At 44.8% G+C, this 19667-nt stretch overlaps 2 protein-coding genes and 1 long non-coding RNA gene across 5 annotated transcripts; 1 reads left to right on the top strand and 2 right to left on the bottom strand.

Moving 5' to 3' along the window:
- Positions 1-315: 315 nt before the first annotated feature.
- Positions 316-8268, bottom strand: suz12b (SUZ12 polycomb repressive complex 2 subunit b). Of its 2 annotated transcripts, none has more exons than XM_040186186.2 (17): positions 7894-8268; positions 7489-7633; positions 6915-6961; positions 6751-6815; positions 6565-6633; positions 6377-6426; positions 5905-5990; positions 5572-5803; positions 5217-5322; positions 5023-5128; positions 4719-4896; positions 3937-4022; positions 3575-3718; positions 3270-3427; positions 2860-3058; positions 2262-2341; positions 316-1999 (listed from the first exon to the last, which is right to left on the bottom strand). In XM_040186186.2, exons 1-17 carry the CDS (start codon positions 7906-7908, stop codon positions 1690-1692), a joined length of 2076 nt encoding a protein of 691 aa, XP_040042120.1. In that variant the 5' UTR covers positions 7909-8268; the 3' UTR covers positions 316-1689. The 2 variants fall into 2 exon arrangements, with proteins under 2 accessions (XP_040042120.1, XP_040042121.1); XM_040186187.2 differs by having other exon boundaries at positions 2268-2341.
- Positions 8269-10213: 1945 nt separating this feature from the next.
- utp6 (UTP6 small subunit processome component) lies at positions 10214-16741 on the top strand. 2 transcript variants are annotated; one of them, XM_040187205.2, is made up of 19 exons: positions 10214-10557; positions 10791-10875; positions 10967-11008; positions 11166-11258; positions 11456-11503; positions 11591-11654; positions 11748-11866; positions 11981-12058; positions 12159-12240; positions 12652-12733; positions 12814-12992; positions 13244-13323; positions 13413-13490; positions 13744-13923; positions 15140-15220; positions 15453-15562; positions 15731-15797; positions 15962-16034; positions 16188-16741. In XM_040187205.2, the coding sequence occupies exons 1-19, from the start codon at positions 10466-10468 to the stop codon at positions 16340-16342; spliced, it is 1788 nt and encodes a 595-aa protein (XP_040043139.1). In that variant the 5' UTR covers positions 10214-10465; the 3' UTR covers positions 16343-16741. The 2 variants fall into 2 exon arrangements, with proteins under 2 accessions (XP_040043139.1, XP_077936374.1); XM_078080248.1 differs by having other exon boundaries at positions 10251-10557; positions 13220-13323.
- On the bottom strand, positions 15106-18649 carry LOC120825552 (uncharacterized). The gene is made up of 2 exons (XR_005713130.2): positions 18464-18649; positions 15106-17849 (listed from the first exon to the last, which is right to left on the bottom strand). It is a non-coding gene; the product is annotated as an uncharacterized LOC120825552 (long non-coding RNA).
- Positions 18650-19667: the final 1018 nt, after the last annotated feature.

Here is a 19667-nt window from a genome sequence, read left to right as displayed (position 1 = left end):
TGCAACGTTTCATTTAGCATGAAATATTCAGTGTTGCCGTTCATTATCAAAAAAGTTTGCATTTTAAATGCTTATCAACACTGGAGCTCAACAGAAAGAAGTTAACGAACACTTAAATTAGTTCGTTGACTTGCAGTTGAAAAGATTGGTCAATTGAATCCGGCGATAAGGACTGCATGACGCGGTCAAGGGAAAAGAAAAAGCAGCAAGAGCATTTCAAGTTAACAAAAGCATCCATTTGGAATGGATAGGCAGAGATTACGAAGTGCAATGATGCAAGAGTCCAGAAAATGGCTACAAAATGACAGACCCAAATAAGGACAAATTAATTTTATTTCTTTTTAAATATAAAAGTCCCCCTAGCCAGAGTGTACAGTTACTGGTTGTTTTGATAACAGTGAATGTGTCTCCCTTAGTCCAGATGGACACAAAACCTTGAATGAAAAAAAGGGAGGAAGGAAAAATGTTAATTTGGTCGTTCACAAGGAAAGTCAGATGAAATTACAAATGGAATGAACACAAGTAAATATTCTAAACAATATACAGAACCAAGAGACTGGTGAAAATATTCGCCTTTGGCATAAACTGCACTTAACAGGACAGACAGAATAACTGACTTGGACCTGTAAGCCATCCATCTAATAAACAGCATTTTGCTATGAGAGAAAAACAGCAATCTGTTTATTGTTGGGAGTCACGACGGGGCACGGCTCAACATTTGATGCGATTACACGTAAACACAATTCGGTCAAAGCTTCTGGTACTCAAAACACATGTCAGAGGAAAAAACAAAACTAAGCACTTGTGATTGCAACTTGGTCGAACCTCAAAGTGAAATTAAACGTGAAGGTGATCTTAACATGCTGTGCACTCTGCGCGGGAGGAGGGGGGGGTGCTGGTTTTTGTTACGGTAAATCATTTGGAAAAAAAGTTATTTCCTGGTTTGCCTTGAGCTGTGATCAATGCAGGCCGAAAGGCTTAGGGTTGAGTAGTAGGGTTTTTGTTTTAGCACAAACCCAGACAGAAATGATGCTCTTGTTGGGGATCCGAGGCTTACAGTACATCGCTTGTCATGGCAATCTACCAGCACAACCCGTTGGGGGTCCCGACACACGCGAGACACGAGTGTAGCCGTACGATCGGTCATTCACCACAGTGATGTCAAACCCACTGACACCAGAGGAAACAGCATGAATAAAAACAATGTAAAAAAAAAAAAAAGGTAAGTCTTCTAAAATACAAACACACCATGTGCTAAAAATAAACCAGCTAAAAGGAGAAGATCTCCACAAGGTTATTGTGTACAAATAATCATAAGTGACATTACCAGTACATTTGAACTGTGGTCCGGATGCAGCGGTCTCTAACGCGGACGTACCAAAGTGCCACACCGCTGGACTCCATTTGTTCTCTGCAGCAGCTCCTACGGCTCCACTCGCACTCGCCAGCCCTCAAATTCTTGATTCGTGCAGACGTCGTTGCTTCACTTTTATATTCATATTTGGTTCAGTTCTCACATTCCGGAAACTTGTACTACCTTGTGTACTAGTCCGCTCCAGGTCGGACCCTTCAGCTCCTGCACCGACCGAAGCGCCAAACGGTTGGTAATGTTCACTCAAGGGAGAAAAAAGAAAAGAAAAAAACCTACCAAAACAAAAACACAACAATCGTTGTTCCATCCCTCCAACATCAGTCCGTTAGTGAGCTTTTTGTCCTCTTGCCCTGCTTCCCCCCCGTGGAGCTGACGGCGTTGCCGTTGCAGGCCGCCGCTGAAACCAGAGCCTGGTCCTGCTCCGCGTCGGCGGCCGGGAGCTCTTGCTGGATCTGCCGCAGGCGGGCCATGGCGCGGTCGATGGTGGCGGTGCTCACCAGGTTGAAGTCGTGCATGCTGACGAGATGCAGCAGGAAGTTGCGGCAGAGGTTGCGACGGACGATGTGAGCGCCGACGTTCTCCGCAAAGAGCATGATGGCCTGATTCATCTGGTTGTCCGCGATGAAACTGCCAGGGGGGGGAACCGGAGAGAGAGAAGAGCTCAGTTCCTAGAGTCTTAAAGCCGAGTAGCTCAATCAGACGGAGAGTACAAGTGGATTTCTAAGGGCTTCGAGTCAAAACATGTACTTCTAGTCACCTCTTGAGAATGAAAACTGCTTAAATGTCGACAATAAGCGCCCCCCCCCCCACTCCCTCCAGGGCTTTTAACTTCAGTGTAAAGGAATATTTAAATGGAAGATGGAGCGATTGACCACCACTTCCCACGTACCCGTACTTCATGACATGTAGGTTCCACAGCTTCATCACTTCCTTCTCTCCCTCGTTGACGTCGGTGAAGTCATCCAGTTGCTGTATAACAAATAAAAAAAAAAGACTACATTTACAAACAGACACAATTATGGGGGCGCGGGACACCAGAACTCACGGCACCGTCAATACCTCGGAGAGGAATGGGACAGTTCCTCTTTGGACCTTGATGAAGACTAACTACTGCATGTAAAGCCAGAAGTCACAGGGAATCAATACTGAAGTGATCAACATGCTGTAAACAAGTGTAAGAGCGGGCCGAGGGAGCGTACAGTGTTGGCAGAAGTTATTTATGGGGGGGGCAGAATGAGTATCCCCCCCTTCATTCTCTTGGCACTGCAGAAACACCACCATTTTTATTCCATGATAGTAACCGATGACACAGCTTTCCTGTCACAACTCTGTGCTTCTCGACCTCCTGCAGTCCACGTCGCTACAAAGCATCACGGCGTGAGCTGAAGAGTACATTACGATCCTGCGTCTCCATGAGTGTGTGTGTGTGTGTGTGTGTGTGGGGGGGAGGGCTACTCAATTCACGCCATGAGTGAAGGGCCTCTCACCGTGCCAGTCTTCTCTCTCAGCCACTCCGGGTCCCTCTCGTCCTCGCTGTCCTCCTCCATCTCCTGGGGCCGCAGCGGCATGCAGCTGTCGCTGTGGAAGTAGAGGCGGTTGTGTCCACTGACGTACGTCCTCTGCTGCTCCAACTCTCCGTCCTCAGTCTCCAGGAACTCGGACAGACTCGGTTTGGTCCTCTTGGGCCTAGAGGACACAGCGAATCCCTTTATGAGCACTGCGAACGCTGGGAATTTAATCTCACTTGTTAAATATCGCGTGTAGCGACACCTCGATGACCTCAACACTGGTTTCTACATTTTGGGTGAGAATTAAGTTCTGATCACTGCTCATGATCAGTTCGTCTCACTTCATTTAAACACGTTATTCCGGCTTTTCCAGCAGCGTTGTAGTTTACCTGCAAACCAGGACGTGAGTTACAGCGGTCCTCTTCACGGGGCCGTTGCGGCTGAAAGCGAAGCCAGGTTGGCTGTGGATGTCCTGAGGGTTGCCAACGTAAGACCCGTCATAGCACTCGTTGATGGACACGTCTATCCTGGCTCCTTTGGGGTGAGGCTGCACATTTATATAAAAACATTAAAAAAGAATCAGTGAAATGAATGGGCAAGCCTGCACTTCATGCCAACATTACGACGCATTTGCACACCTCTTTGAAATGGTGAGGCATCTTGGGAATAATTATGACCACAACGGGCTCCTTACCACATAATTGAAGATGAAGCGGGAGTGGGAGAGTTTGAGGTGTTTGAGCAGGCTGTAGAGTTTGCTGCAATTCAGGGTACACCAGGGACAGTGAAGATCATCTCTTGCCTCTGTTTGCTGCCGCGTGTTATTGTTGTACAAGAACTGAACACGGACAGATCACGTTAGTTACGAAGCAAAACAGAAAGGGTCCACCTCCAGCAGATGTGGGAATGTTGCGCTCTGCGGTCCATAAATGGAACGGTCCAAAACACATTTAAAAACAAAAACAGACATTTTGCATTTCAGCCACCTGCCAAAAGTGTCCATGTGAGTCAGTGTGTCCCAGGGGCGGGCGTGTGGCTTACTGTGGTGCCGTGTACCTGATAAAATATACGGAGCTTCTGTCGCGGCTCACACAGGACCTGCTCTTTCCTCGTCTGAATGTCTGTACTCACCGACTCTTTCACTGCCGACGGGAACAGATGGAAAGGTTAACAAATTCATGTCATACACTCAACGTGTATGTGAGAAAACATTGAAATATAACAGTTTGGACCAGAACATCCACACATCACTTTGCTAAAGCCTCTTTCAGACATGGAACATTTCAGGCTTCATCTTCCACAGGACATTTCCATCACAGCCTGAATGTAATGAGAGATTTCAAACATTTTTTGGAGTGTTTACAGGTCTTTGAAAAGGTTCATCAGTGATGAATGTTGAAAAAGAAAAACAGACACCAGGGGAAACACCGCATGCTGTTCCTTACTGATGCGTCATGACTTGCAGCGAGACATTTCTTTATTCAAAAGAGTGACAAGTCAAGAGCAAGTCTCAAAAGGACTCAACAGCTGTGCTGTGACTCAATGACTCCTAAAGCAATATGACCCATTCAGCTTTACTCTGTACTGAATGTTCTGTACTGGTGTACTTGTCCAGCCAGTTAATAAAAGCAGAATCACTGTAGAAGTATTTATGTTCGCTCCTTCCTTCTTTAACTATGGATGTCTCCTCTGCTCCAACATGGGACTAAATGTAATTCTTCTTTTTTGCAAAAGATGATGTTTCCACAGAACGCCATTATCACAACCCCCCCAACATCCCATTCTCAGCCAGCCTGCTCTTCAGAGAGGTGAAGCTACACCGCGGTGGTCCTACTCACTCATGAGGGCGGCTCTGTGGTTGCTGGTTCTGGTCTCCATGGGGCCTGAGCTGTCAGAGTTGCGCGTAGCGAGGGGCTTCGCCACGGGGGCAGTGGACTTTCCGCTAGCGTCTCCGGTCCAACGCAGCATGAACTGCAATGTGGGTCCCTGAGAAAATGTCTCAAACGGCGGCAGTCTCTGTGGGGGAGTCAGAGAGAGAGAAACGGTCAGCGATGAGGAAAGGAAATCCAAAAGCTACGAAACAGAGCCTGAAAAACTGCATCCTCATCAAAACAGGTGCTGTTTTGTAGAGCACCTCCTCACCTTTCCATCCAGAATGGTTTCCCACGTAGCTCGCTTCTTGCTGACGGGACTGTCCTCCATCCCTTGCATCGACACCTCGTACTCCCCGTCCAGCAGCTGTAACCTCCTGCAAAGAACCAGTCAGGTGACTTTCACGGAGCCAAACCAAGGAACTGCAAAAAAGTCGCCCTCAAAACGTGAAAAGGAAACCGTACCTATTCTTATCAAAGACGGTCATCTGTGCAACGAAGGTCTCCGTGGTCTCGCCCTCCTCTCTATGAGATAAACTCCTCTTCTTCCTACTGGGAGTATCTATTACATCTTTAAATAAAACAGAATGAAAATACACAAGAATAAGAGTGAGACATTTCGAAACAGCAGCCATCTCACATTATTATCCAACTGCTGTGCTTGGACAAAGACCAGCAGCCTCCTGTGGCTCTCTACTGAGCCATCAGTCTCCCTACGCTGATAGAACTAAATTAACCGTTAAATAATTCATCCCAACGGAAACGGTACTTGTGCAGCCAAATCAGAAGATGAAAAGGGCTTCGCTGGTGGAATTCCTACCAATGTTCTCGTTGGCCTCTCCATTGACCAGACCAACAGCGTCCCTCCGCCCTGTGCGCGACACCCTGAAGAGGAGCGAGTAGGACTTGACCGTGTGGCTGTTGCTGGGCTCAAACTCGTTGCTGGAGACCAGTAAGGAAGGGTAGGATCCGTGCTTGGTTTGGTTACCGTCAGGATTCAAAGGCACCTGCTTTTTACCTGTAGGCACTTGCTTTATCGGGCAACTGACATCCTGGAGGGGGGAGAAGAAACACACTCAATTTGACAGAACAGAACATTATGTAACATTGAGCTACTTGCTGCTAAAGCTGCCATGAGAATATTGGACTTTACCTTGCGTTTTTTATGGCAGACTTTGACAAGTAGCACCTCTAAGGACACAGAATTTTGTTCATTTTCGGAATTCTGAGATGGCTTTTCTGTGTGGGGAAAAGGGGGAGGAGTCAATCCCTTTGTAGCACAACAACAATCCCGGTCCCTGCTGTCACCATTACCAGTGTGTGTTTGAACAATACGGACAATGAGCGCGTTCACAGGCATACTAATCATTGGGTTTTGGGTCTTATTTGAGGTTTCCATCCAAGATGGAGAACCCCATCATTTTCATATCAGCCACTATGTTGCGTAATAACATAAGGCCTTAATGTCATGCAACATCAACAGGTTATGGGCCTGATGATCGTAAAAGTAGAAGCTTGAAGATAAACACAAAACCTCTTTACTTCTGCCCATTTATTTATGCATTTGGAAGTACTTCCCATTGCACAAATAGGCTCCACATAAGCATTGAGTAAAGTCTGCTTACCATCCTTATGGAAGAACCCAGTGAAGGTTAACTGTAGATGTGATGACAAACTGAGGAACCAAGAAGAAACGCACAGGTGAAATTGGGTAATACCAAGTGATACAACTAATAATATAAGGGGTCACAGATGATGTCAATAGGATTTATTTTTCGATTTTGTTTTCCCCTCAAAAGTACCCAGCTGTTACCTTAGAGAATCCTGCTCTCCTTTCACCCGCTCGACTGTCTGCAACATAGCATCCACTTTGAATGTTTTCCTGGTAGAAGGGAACACAAGGCAGAGAGCGTACAGAAGTAATCTATTAATTTTTGTGGCTGAACAGAAATGAGATATAAAACATGTCATCAGAAATCACATCATCAGATCTCATTACCTTCTGGCGTTTGATCGTCCGTTTCTGTGAGACATGAAGGTCAGCGTCCTGTGCAAAAATATGGGCTGGAACGGAAGGAAATGGGAATTCACTAAATCATTGATTTTCAGTGGGCTATTGAATAGATATGTTCATTTGAAAATATAGCTCAGTAATTCACTCACTGCAATCAAATTCCTTGTGCGAAGGAATCTGTATATCTGAGTTGGTTCTGTAAATAGCAGGGGGAAAAAAGTGTGATTGTGGTATTTTCATTGGACACGATGACATCACTGTGTTTTCACAATACGTTTAAAAACGAACCCACTAAAATCTGAAACATTAGAACATCCATTCTGTGGTCGATCTATTTTGCTGTGTCAAAAATAAAATAATCTCATTGCTTAAACATCCCCGAATAAAAGGGGGTGTTAACAGGTGGTGGCTGTAAAACACCCAATAACTTACCAACCAAAAGTCTATGAGTTTTGATGGTTTCCACTGTGATCACTGCTACGTGAATACAGTTAGCAGAAGATCCGCTGAGTTAAAACAAACAATATAAAACTCCCTCGGGGGAGGCAGATAAACGAGGGCGGCCTGTCAGCCAAAAGCAATTATTAAAAACAAAACCAGTCCCCATAAAGTTAAGCGGTTAACTGCTGTAAGCCTGTTGACTGCGTCGGAAAGTTCTTCTGACGTTACGAGAAAGAGAAAAAGTAGCACTGCTGGGTGAAGGGTGGTTAAAGAAAAGCTCACTTTCAAAGGCCTGCAGGAAGAGCTCATGGTCGGCCTGGATCTGCTCCATCTTCGGCTTCTTCACGGAGTTCATCATCGCCGACGAGGCGGGGTACACGGCGCCGTTAGCTTTGCAACTCGCCCCGCTCATAGTATGACCGGAGTTCTGCGCGCGAAACAACGGCACATGCTAATTAAAGAAACACCGTAACGGGACAATCGGGGGCACGTTAGCCAGTTGGAAAACGCTCGCGCTAGCTAACGTTAGCTCCGCTAAGAGCGCAACGCTAGCGCGTTAACGTTAAGTTCGCTTGGTATTTCGGCGTAACTTAGTAGCCACTCGTTCATTCACGCCGCGATAAACACAAAATGATTTTTAAAAATCGGCACTGTCGTAAACACTGGTCATGAATAACGGCGACCCACCCTGGCCGATGGCATTAATTTGTTAGCCTCGCTGCCTCAAGCACAAGCCTGACAGGCTCAACAGCAGAAAGCCATGGAGGTGAAGAGGAGGCGACGAGACGCTGGCTAGTTAGCTAGCAATGTTAGCATGGTTGACTAGAAAACAAACCTCCGTATGTCGGAGACTCGCAAATAACAGTCACGAATATCGTTATATATATCAGGGATGGTTAGAGTGTTGTGGATATCATTGTAGATAATCTATCTGTAACGTATTGTCGGTGTGGGCTCCTTCAATTCGTACTGAACAACAGAGCTGTAGTCAGTCGTGAGCCAATAGGAGACGGGCTCGGACAATCCAGCGCTGTGATTGGCTGCTGACCTGCGGGGACGACACACCGCCCGCTCTCGCTTGCTGCGATTTTGCGGGAAATCGAGGTAATCAGATTTCTCCTGAAGAAAACCCTGCAGCTGTAACTGTATTCTCCTATTATAATCATCTGCGACTGTCAAGAGATGACAGTTATTATTCGTGTAAATTCTGGGTAGTAGTACCACAGTAATTATACGGTGTTGTGCCATTTGTATTATATGGAAAGAAGGTCAGAACATTGTAATTTACACAAAATAGTTAAACTAAAATAGTAGTGGCACACTTAATCATATATCTCATACAATCACATTCTCGTTTAAACTTAACTCTACCTGCAGCATAAATGAATAGGTGTGCATGATACAGGTACAGGCTACATGGGCATTGAAAATGTAATATTTCTTTTTTGCAACATAAAGTACATTTTTTATGTGTTCTTGGGTCCATATGCTCATTGAGGAACCTGTTACATCTCCTAGACCTTTGATAAGGTTCAATAAAATATTCAAAATTAATTTTCTGACTTTGTTAAATTGTTTTTGTTTTATAATCCCCACAATGAACAATGTTGCATTTACTTTTACTTTTTTGACTAATACATGTGTTATTTTGTGCGATTTAAATGATGGATCTGAATATGTTGCAGCATTTAATTTTGTTTAGCCATCCAGACGCTTAATCAGAGCTTTGGATGGGTCGCTAAGGAGAAGGATATAGTGAGTATATTGGATAAGAGGTATTGGTTCTGCCGGCAACTCTTCCATACTGCCACAGCCTGAACACCTTGAGCTGATGAAAGATGAATGTGGGGGAAACAGTAAGATCTTGAAATCATGCATCAGGAGGATTTATCTAATTAAAAAACAGAGTCTTGATGAATGATCAAAGTTGCAAAAAGTCCATTTATTACTTGCAAGCAGGAGGCCAAATACACCAGCACGTATCACAGTGCTCTGTGGAGATGGCGTCTCCGAGCAGTAAAAGCGCTGAGTTTTATACATATAGGAAGGCCATTCTCAGTGGCAGGTACGAGAATTTGCAAACCAAGTCGAGATAAGAACCACGGTTAAGATGAGGGTAACACACACTGCTCCTTTGTACGAGCGCCTGTGAGAGCAAGTTAACTCCCTTTTTCAGACACAGCTGCATATGGAAACCTTAAATCTTTTCTGCTTTTGCACATCAGGGTCAAACACAGACACTTGAGACACAGGTTTAGCACAAGACAATGTTATAACATATTTTTACCATTACAATACTCAGTGATGATTTATCTGTGTTTTCATGTGAGATGATGGGCACTGCCTTACTGTGGATCGTGGACGTCAGGTCAAATAGATTGCTTCAGACGAAGTGCAAGGTTCGAAATTGTGCCACTCAGGAAGCAAAGAGGATTTACTGTATGAGATACTACAATCTCCACCCAGAATCCAGCAAATGCGGATGGTGCTTCATTTTGTTTGGGTCCCGGCCCATGAGTCAATAGCAATGAGAAGACGTTTAAAGCAGCCTAAAGCGCGTTGATGAGTGAGAGAAATATTGTTAATTTAAACATCAGTAGGTCAAAACCTATAGTAGTGATTTAGGGACAAATCAACTATGGCAGAATAATTAGACAAGTAAGATATCTATCGAAGCAGAAAAGGGGAGATTATGACAAGACCAAGGAATGGCAACACTAGTCTTAATAGTTCCCCTTTATGGAATAAGAAAACATAATAATGGAAAGTGTAAATTCTGTGAAGAAGAATTAACTGTGGACAATGTTTTATTGTTCTATCGGAGGTACGATTCAGTGAGGGAAATACTATTAATGTATTAAAGAAACGTTTCAGTGCTAAATCAACAAGAGTAATGAATATAACCTGACGATTCATTTTATTGTCATTGTTTGGTTTTGTATAAGATATTTATTTTGCGTATAAAAAAACAAACTTCACATTAGTGGGTGGCAATAACGCGCCCACCGCCATTAAAAGCAAAAGAAGAAGAAAAAGAGGAAAAAGAAGTAAAAGAAGACGTTCGATCGTGTTTCCCGACGGAGCCATTTACAGACGGAACCGGAAACGCGGCCAATCAAAACTTTCACACACACACACACGTGAGAGAGCGATTCCATGCTTGCAGTCGCATCGTAGTTACAGTTTAAAGCGGCGTTGATCCACCTAATATCCGCGAAGAAACAGTCGGACGTGAACCCGTAACGGCTTCGTCGTCAAGATGGCGGAGATCGTTCAGCACCGGATCGAGGAGCGGATCCCCGAGCTGGAGCAGCTGGAGAGAGTGGGACTGTTCACCAAGAAAGAAGTCAAGTAAGGCGTTACATGTCATTTAAGGCAACATCTGGCAGGAATACGGAGGGACAAACACATCTGTTCTGTCATGTAACGTTGGTTATTACTGTGTCATTGACCTCTCCACTACAGAGTGGATCCAATGACAAATACACACTACAGCAAATTCAAGTTGTAGGTACGGTTTCACATAAAAATGTACAACGGTTCTGATTCGTGAGATTTAAATATTTCATCATATTTTATTTCAGATCCATAATCAAGAGAGCAACGGCTCTGGAGTACAAGCTTCACAGGTTGATCGTAAACAAGGATGACTTCATCGCATACATTCAGGTAGGGCTCCTTCATCATGTGACCCATGTATTGTCTTTGTTACGTTTTTAATTAATAAATGCACACTGACACATTTAATTTTATTTCACAGTATGAAATCAACATTTTGGAGTTGATCAAGAAGAGAAGAGCGGTAGGTGGTTTGCTTGTTGTCTGCCATTCAAAGGAATATTGGCATGACACATTGTGCTCGTGTTTTTTGTCACGAACCTTTTGTTTAACATCCGTGCCGATCAGCTTTCTCTGAGATGATGTGGCACTAGTTGACCCGGCCTCGCTTTGCTTTGCAGCACATACACTACCAGTTCAAAAGAGAGGAGATCGAGTTCCCCATCATCCATAGAATAAACAGCGTCTTCAGAAGAGCGACAAACAAGTGGAAGGTACCGTACAAACCATTTTATTTTATGGGAAATTGTCAATGTATTTGGGATGATTTGCTCTCAATCCAACTGATAAGGACTTTTTGAGGCTCTCATCCAAATCGTTTTCTTTGACTCCACGTTGCCTTTTTAACAGAATGAGACATAGATAGTTTAGTTAGTTCTGGCTGCCTGACTGACATGCCGTCTTTCAACAGGACGACGTGCAGCTTTGGCTCTCTCACGTTGCTTTCTGTAAGAAATGGGTATGTAACTATCTTACCATTTTATTTTTAAGTACAACTTTAAGCACCGCTTGTTCTAACAATGTCCGTCCGGGCGTCTCTCATTAGTCCACCAAAGGCCAAATCAGCAAGGTGTTCTCATCCCTGCTCGCTATACACCCCGACAAACCAGGTACACAGGATTCTGCTTTTCAGTCCATTCTAACAAAGTGAATATGAACCGTTATGAGCCGTGACGTTGTGCACACTCGCCCTCTTCTCTCAGCCCTGTGGATCCTGGCAGCCAAGAGTGAGCTGGAGGATAGAAACTCCTCTGAAAGTGCCAGACACTTATTTCTGAGGGCTCTGCGCTTCCATCCCGAAGACAAGAAAGTCTACCTGGAGGTAAAAGCAGCCATGTGTCACCTGTGCAGGGGCGGGAGGTGTCGTTGGAAGAGCGGTGATTCATGTGTTTTTCAAATATTTATTTCCAATTGTCACCCACAACCTCCATGTCAGTACTTTCGTATGGAGCTGCTGCATTGCGAGAAACTGAGGAAGCAGAAGGAAGAGCTGGAGAAAGCCGAGATGGACCTGGTGAGTGGCGCAAATTCAACAAACTATTCCAAAGTCCATTCGTACGTGCACATAAGGGCTGGATGCAGTGCTTGAATACTCCTCTCTTCATTGCCTACAGGGTGAATATGAGTTTTCTGCAGAGATCCTCACTGGCAAACTGGCTGAGGTTGTGTACCGAGAATCTACGGGGAAAATCAAAGGTAGGCGGTTGTATTTCTTTTTTTAAGTTGATCTCCAGTTCTGCTAATGAAAACCGATATTGAGTTTCCTCATTCATCATAAACTTAATCAATCTGTATGAGTTATTTGTACATTGAGTAAGAATAATGATACATTGGAGAAGATAAGAATTGAAGTGAAATGGTTTGAGTCTTATTTGGAAAATATGTCACAGGTTTCCCGTCAAACCACAAACTGTTGTCTTCACACTGTCTTTTTCAAGATTATACTAAAGTGTTTTGGGTAACTTTTGGACAGCCGTTTTGCACTTTTATGCTATGCTAAGCTAACTTCTCTGTCGTATTCATGAAACTGACGTGAGACCAACTCTGCCAAATGTCCGACTACCTTTGTACCTAATGGTCTTTCCTTTCTTTTTTTTGGTCCAACAGAAGCAGAGTTCGTCATCTCACTTCTGAACGTAGCCGCTATCTTCGACTTCACCAAAGAACTCCAGGACTTCATCCTGCAAGAGTGAGGCCCCAGCGTGCTCCTCCATTTCATTTTTTAACTCCAACACAACTTCACTGCTAAACACAAGTGTCGTGTCGCAGCTTACAGACTAACTACACAGCCGACAGCCTGACGTGGGATTTCATGGCTAAGAGGGAGCTGGAGGCCTCGGTGGCCGGGGAGGAGCTGCTGACCGCCAGGGGCCGAGCCGCGGATATCAACCGCCGAGAGGAGCGGTGCTGCCAGGTCTACGAGGAGGGGGTCAAGAGCCTCAACACCGGTAGGGGCTCAAACACACACGTGCTTATTTGGGCTATTTTCCTAAATCACTACCTGTGTGAAGTTTCAGTACAACAGTCATCCAAAGTATTGAAAGCAGTAAAAAATACAGTGGCGTTTTAATTACGATGCAGAGACACATTCCTTTCCAATTCATGTGCTTTAGATTAACAGTATTTTTTTACAACGTTGTGTTCGCTGTTTGGCTTGATGCACGTATTTAAGCAGCTGTTGCTGTGCCCTGCAACCTAGAGCCCATGTGGTCGTCCTATGTGACCTTCTGCTTGGAAAGGCTGAAGAGAAAGACCAATGTCGACGAGCTGAGGGAAAAGGTAAGTACAGAAAAAAGATAACGTCACAGGCGTCAGAGTTGTTAGAGGGGGATTGTTTACGTGTGTGTGTGTGTGTGTGTGTGTTACAGAGGCAGCAGAGGCTTCTGGGAGTGCTGCAGCGTGCCCACGACTCCTCACTGCTGAAAGAAGGTTATTACAAGAACTGGGTAAGATAATGGCTTTGTTTAAAGGTGATTGTAGGAGGCCTATGTGCAAAAACACAAGCCGTCTTGGTTTTAAAACTAGTTGGCCCTTTTTTCTTTCATGCATGACACACATTTCCTGTTGACGTCCACTGTTTACTATCTGCTTAGCTACGGATTAATTTAGCTGCAGAATCAAAGTTGAAGGATAGTAATTAAAAAAAGGGAAATGGGAGGAATTTCCATCTGTGACTTTCTCTTTGGTTGTCAAATAAAGTTGCAGATGCTGCTCTCCACGGGAGATGCTGAGAGAGCGGCCAGCGTTGCCATGGCAGCCACGCAGCGCCACAGCCAGTCGGTGTCAGTGTGGAGCCTGAGTCTGCAGACGCTGATGCAGTTGGGGAGTGGAGACATGGGCCGGCTATTCCAGGAGGCTCTCGCACTCGTCAATCCCAAGGTACACCGACCAATCACACGCAGGTTGACTTCATAGTTTGTCCTCAATCGCAGAGCTTTGCAGTTTTCTGCCGCGCACGCGGAGCTCATACGCCTCGTCTGCTGTGCTCCCACTGAACAAGTATAATGGTTTTCCCCGGAGGATGGAGACACTTTGAAAAGGACGTGCACCCTTGCATACACACACAGAAAAGCCAGCAGCACTGCTGTATGAGTGGCCCATATTAGTGACCCAATTAGTCTCTATTTCATTATAATAAAGTCCCCCAAATGGCCTCCCCCCACCCCTTTCCTCATGTGAGGAAAGCTTCACGCACTTAAAGCAACCGTACGAGATGAAGCCCGACGCTAAATAGCTTGTGTAATTATTTGTCATTAGAGGCCACCTGTTATCTTAATTCAACGTGAATCACATATTATCTGACCGGTAAATGAAGTCCGGTGGCTGTAAAAACTAGCTCAGGAATTATCCATTGTCCCAGAGTTTTAACCATGGTCGTCTACATATGGAAACGTGCATGTCATGAGTTACTTTACAAACAAAGACCCGGGACGAGCAGAATGTGAGTAATGTGTATATACTTCAAACACAGCGGCGTTAATGAGCCGTGCTAAAGGAAGCAGACATCAGGGCGCCGCTGCCAGCGAAGCTACTACAGGAACCCCATCAGAGTGCGACTGTTTAATAAGAAACACAGTATGCCACACATTTCTTTCCTATTCTTTGGGTTACCCCCTTACACCTTGAATACACTTTGACTCAGAGCTTTTGCAGTAGTGAGCAGGATATCTGGTTGGAGGGGGAGAGGGGGGCTTCACAAGTGGCCCTGAGAAGTAGTTGTGTGAGCAGGATTACGCTGCGCTGCTCATTAGGCAGGTCTTTAGTCTCAAGATAAACTCTCCTGGACTGTTGGGAAATGTAATAAACCCTTCAGTGTTTCGGTAAGTAGGCAGCGCAGAAGGAGACGTGGATATATGAAGGAAATGAGTGAATAGGCTTTCTTGATCCAGCTGGATGTTGATTTCCACTGACTTTGACCTGAGCACTGTGGTTTGAGATTAAACGCAAGGATACAAACCCAGAAGCCTGGTATGATCCCTGCGCAGTTCTAGGTTTCTTTTAAAATTAAATTTCAATTTTTCACAGTTGTTAAAGTTTACAAGCTTAAATGAAAGGCATCAAAGCGTTAAAAGTAACATTTATTCAATTTTGACAGGAGAGTCTACCGCTGTGGCAGCTGCAGGTCCAGTGGAGCGTGGCCAACCAGAGTCCCGAGGAGACGGACGATGTCTTCAAGGTAGTCTACTATTACCACACCGTCACTGCAACAAACCAGGCGTTTGTCACGGCCTTTAGACTTGTGTGTGTGTTTCTTGAATGACGACTGGCGGGAATCCGTTGTAATTGGTTAAAGGTTTGCAGAACTCCTGCATTAAGGAACTGAAATCCGTAAGAGCGGTTAGCGCTCTCCACAGATATGTAAAGCCCTTTACGCCTCTGAAGAGTTTGTTCTCCTGCTTTTTCCCCAGAGAGGCCTGCTGTCTACAGTAGCGGCAGTTTCCATGGAGATTAAAGAGAGCTACCTCGATTGGTCGTACTCCACTGGAGGCTACAAGAAAGCAAGGACGACCTTTACGAGGTAAAAAAAATTAAAAAAATCCCTTCGCTCTTGGTGTTGTTTATTTCAATGATAAATAGTGGCAACAGGAATGCAATGGGATTTGGAGGAAAAACACTGCCTGGAATGCGAAATAGACTCAGAAGTTTCTTGTGACAAAGCTGTAATGATATTTTTTTTCTTATCCAGCTTGAAAGAAAACCGTCCGTTGTCCAAGGCCTTCTTCACCAGGATGATTGAGATCGAGAAGGAACAAGTACGTTCGGCACAACTGCTCCTCGGTCAGGATTTAGGTGGAGAACACATAATATTGACTCTGAATGTTTCAGAAGACTTAAAAAAGGAATTGCGGCGGCAGATGGTGGACTTGGGTTAGCAGTAAGCAGAGACCAGTGTGATAACACTTTCTGTATATTCCAGGAGACTCCCAAGATGAACAGTCTGAGGGACTACTATGAGAGAGCCCTGCAGGAGTTCGGTACCTCGGATGATGGTGAGGCCTTAAAGCTGCATTAGTTGAAAATATTTAATCACAATATCTGGTTAATCAAGTACCAGTGACATACAAAGTTTCCATCAAACAAACAGTGCTGTTTTTTTCTTCTAGTTTTTGAATATTCAAATGTTTTCTGTTATTTTGCCAAAGATCTGTGGCTGCAGTACATCCAGGAGGAGCTGGGTCCCCTCGGACAGCCAGAGAACTGCGGCAAGATCCACTGGAGAGCCATGAAGTTCCTGGAGGGGGCGAGCGTGGAGAGCTTCACTTATAAGTACACGCTGTTTCAGACCGGACACTTATGAGGCGCCGCAGTACGTTCACAATCTGTGGAGAAGTTCATCGGGCGGAGGAGCAGGTGTTGCCCCCCCCCGGTCCTGGAAACGGTCGCTGCTCGAACCCTTTGTAATACTTCAATTTTCCAGTTGAAAGCAACTCAATTTCTGAAGTTTGCTGTCCATTTAAAAATAAGTTGTTATTGATTAAGCTTCTGATACTTGCAGCCGTATTCTACATCATACAATTGTAATTCAAACTTTCCCGTTTCATTTACAGCCATTGGTGCTGCATTTCATACCAGACTGATGCTGGTCACATGTTGTATTGTAAGAATGTGCAGTTTCAGATGAATTCAACCTTAATTTGACTCTTTGAGAGGACACTCGTTATGTTGCCATGACAATATATTAAAACCGTTTTATTCTTGGTGTTTCTCTGTTTTGGTCCATCTGAGACGATGGAAGTAAATGCACACAGAAAACTCGGGATACACAACATTAGTAGTCAATAAAACACAACTTTTCTCTTTGCAGGTTAGTTAAGTTAAAATGATTAAGATTCACTTTCATGGTAAGAAATACAGCCTTAAAAAGAACATATCCATAAATATCAAGCAGCACTGGTTAGACATTTCAATAGTTAACACCAAAAACCTCAATTTGTTTTGTGTGCCAACAGTGGAATCTATCAACTACGAGGTAAAAGGTTTATATAAATAGATAATGGACTCTAATACAAATAATGCACCCATACAGTTCTATCAAGGCATTTTAAGATGTGATTTCTTTCATAAGACAACAGTTTACAGCCATATGTCAGATATCATTTGGGTGGAACTGACAATTAGCATACTTAAAACATGGAATTCATTTCAGGTCACGGTAAGCTGGACTCTTACTCACCAAACTAGTCGGTTCAACCTTGAGTCCACGTGGACCTTTGTGGCAGATTGAAGACTTTGGATCAAGGCGTTCCTGACATGTACCGTTCACATGGACGGATCGGATGAAAACATTTAGAGATTTGTTACAAAAAATAATGATCCCTTTAGCAAATAGGTGAAGTACCATGACGCATACTAAAAGCTTTAAGTATAAGGCGTTTTACTTAACTAGTATCTATTAAAATAACACACATTGACCAGTTTACTGCTTCTAAAATCATTTTTCTATGCCAACTATTTCTTTGTATCAAACCTGAGAAAGATTTAGATGTATTAGGAAGATGTAGCATCTGTGTGGTCAGTGTTTGCTTCACACCCTCCTCAGAGCTTCTTGAGGAGGATGTAGGTGAAGAGCACCAAAATGCCGGCGGACAGAAGCCCGATGGCACACTGGTGGACTGTGATGACATCCTCCAGGGTGTTAATGCGCTCCTCCATGGCGTTGGTGTGGATGTAGTCATAGACGGAGGCCCCGACGCTCCACACCAACCAGGCGGCATCCACCAACGCTTTCATAGTGGGAGAGACCATTGAGAGGGCCGCCCGCAGCCGGGCGCCAGCCGCATCCGCCGCTTATTGGCCCCACTGCACTGCACGGAGGGAGAGAGAGACGGGGGGGCACGGTGCTGTGAGGAGAGAGCATCCTGAGAGGATTGTACAATCACTGCAACACTGGCGTGTGGGAAGAGTGAAGGAAAATAACTGTGAGGCAGAAATCCTGTTGCAACAACGCTTCTGGGGTTTGTGTTGTCATTTGATTAAGCTCAACCATGAGGTCAATTTACTCCAGTGCAGTATTTCAGTACCATACGAGAATAAAAGCATATGAGGGTTCTCCTTACTCAACTGAAATGCATTTATTCGGTTTAATTGAAAAAAATACTTGAAACGTGAAAGCCCTAACAGGGTTTCCCATGAACACCGCTACGTTATTATTACTTCAAGTAAAACAAATGTGTATGCCTGACTTGATGAGATGCAGATCAACACAGAAGGTCTTTACCCCCCCCTCCTCCTCTGACGACATGCCGGTATCAATAAACTTGGACTGGCCTCTCGTGCTCTGACTTGATTTGGTCTCATCAATAAACTGAGAATGTGCAGTGCAAAGGGAACCTGCGTTGGAAAGGAGGAAGCATTCTGGGCTCCTGTTGTACGCACACATCAAACTGCGATGACGTTGATTGACGGACTCGAGACTCACCCCGGGGTGTCAGATGTTAATGAGATGATGAAGATGACAAAGATCAACATCCGTCCTGCTGTTGCTGGCGTGATGGAAAATGTTCTTTATAAGAAGCCGGGCCTAATCCTGACAGTTACAAAGTCGGACGTTGCTATTTCTCTTCAAGTTAGCCTTTGAACATACACATGATTTCCGGTTCAACCCTTTAACATAAAACAGTTTTCCGCTAAAGTCTATGACTATATGATGTTAATTGTGATTGATAAGCTAATAAAAACGCACAAGGAAGAAGGAACGTAACACCCAAAGACACAACGTAGTGCCCATATTTACACAAACAATGGCCCCTTAAGCAGAAAGCGGCACAGGATTTATTTTATTTTGAAAAGAAAATGGGCCATTTTCCGGAGTTATTGTGGGCTTCTTGTCTCATGGAGCAGCTGACTCCCGAGAGCGACACCTCGAGCAATGAAAGTGGAGTCTGGCCAACACAACACAATAGAAATGTATCACAATCAAAGAAGATTTGATTAAAATAGTTAAATGAAAATATTTGATCGTCATAATAATTAAAGCGAAATGTCAAATTAGAATAGAACGCCACCGATAAGAAACCACAACATAATATAGAAACCATACGACATGCGAACGAAGCTGCCGATTGAATCTACTTCAAAGCATCCAGCCTGTCACGGGCTGTCATCAACTTTAGCTCCCTGGTCTGATCGGAATAAACGAATAAAACAAAGGTAGTGTTGTGTGACACGTGCGCGTCATGGAGCGTCATGGCGCGCCGCCGCCACCAGAGGTCGCCGCGCGCCAACGTGTCGCCGGTTTCAGGGAGGTAACGGGAGAGGTGTGATGAACCTGGGATGCGTGTAGCCGCCGAACGGTATGATCCAAAACAGGGGAACACCTCCGGAGAGCGCCGCAGTAGGAGACGCTGCTGGAGACGCGTGCCCTGGGAGGGGGCTGGGGGGCGGTGCGCAGCGCAGCGCAAATGGACAATGGCGAGCCGACACACGGCTGGAATGTGTTCGCTTTGCGGGCAAAACACGTGCTCATTACTCAGCGCAGCGCTGTTTGGCCGTTTATTCTTATTTACTTTTACTCTAAAAGTCCTCTGACGGGAGGATTGGAGGGGGGGGGGGGGCACACCGCTGCGCTCCTCCGACGAGAAACTCTAATTGGAGACGAGCCAGTGACGCGCTGAAAATAACCA

The sequence above is a fragment of the Gasterosteus aculeatus genome, chromosome 9 (assembly GCF_964276395.1).
Source record: "Gasterosteus aculeatus chromosome 9, fGasAcu3.hap1.1, whole genome shotgun sequence".
Taxonomy (NCBI): Eukaryota; Metazoa; Chordata; class Actinopteri; order Perciformes; family Gasterosteidae; genus Gasterosteus; species Gasterosteus aculeatus.
Note: the sequence above shows the minus strand (reverse complement) of the source record. Positions and strands in the feature narration are given on the sequence as shown.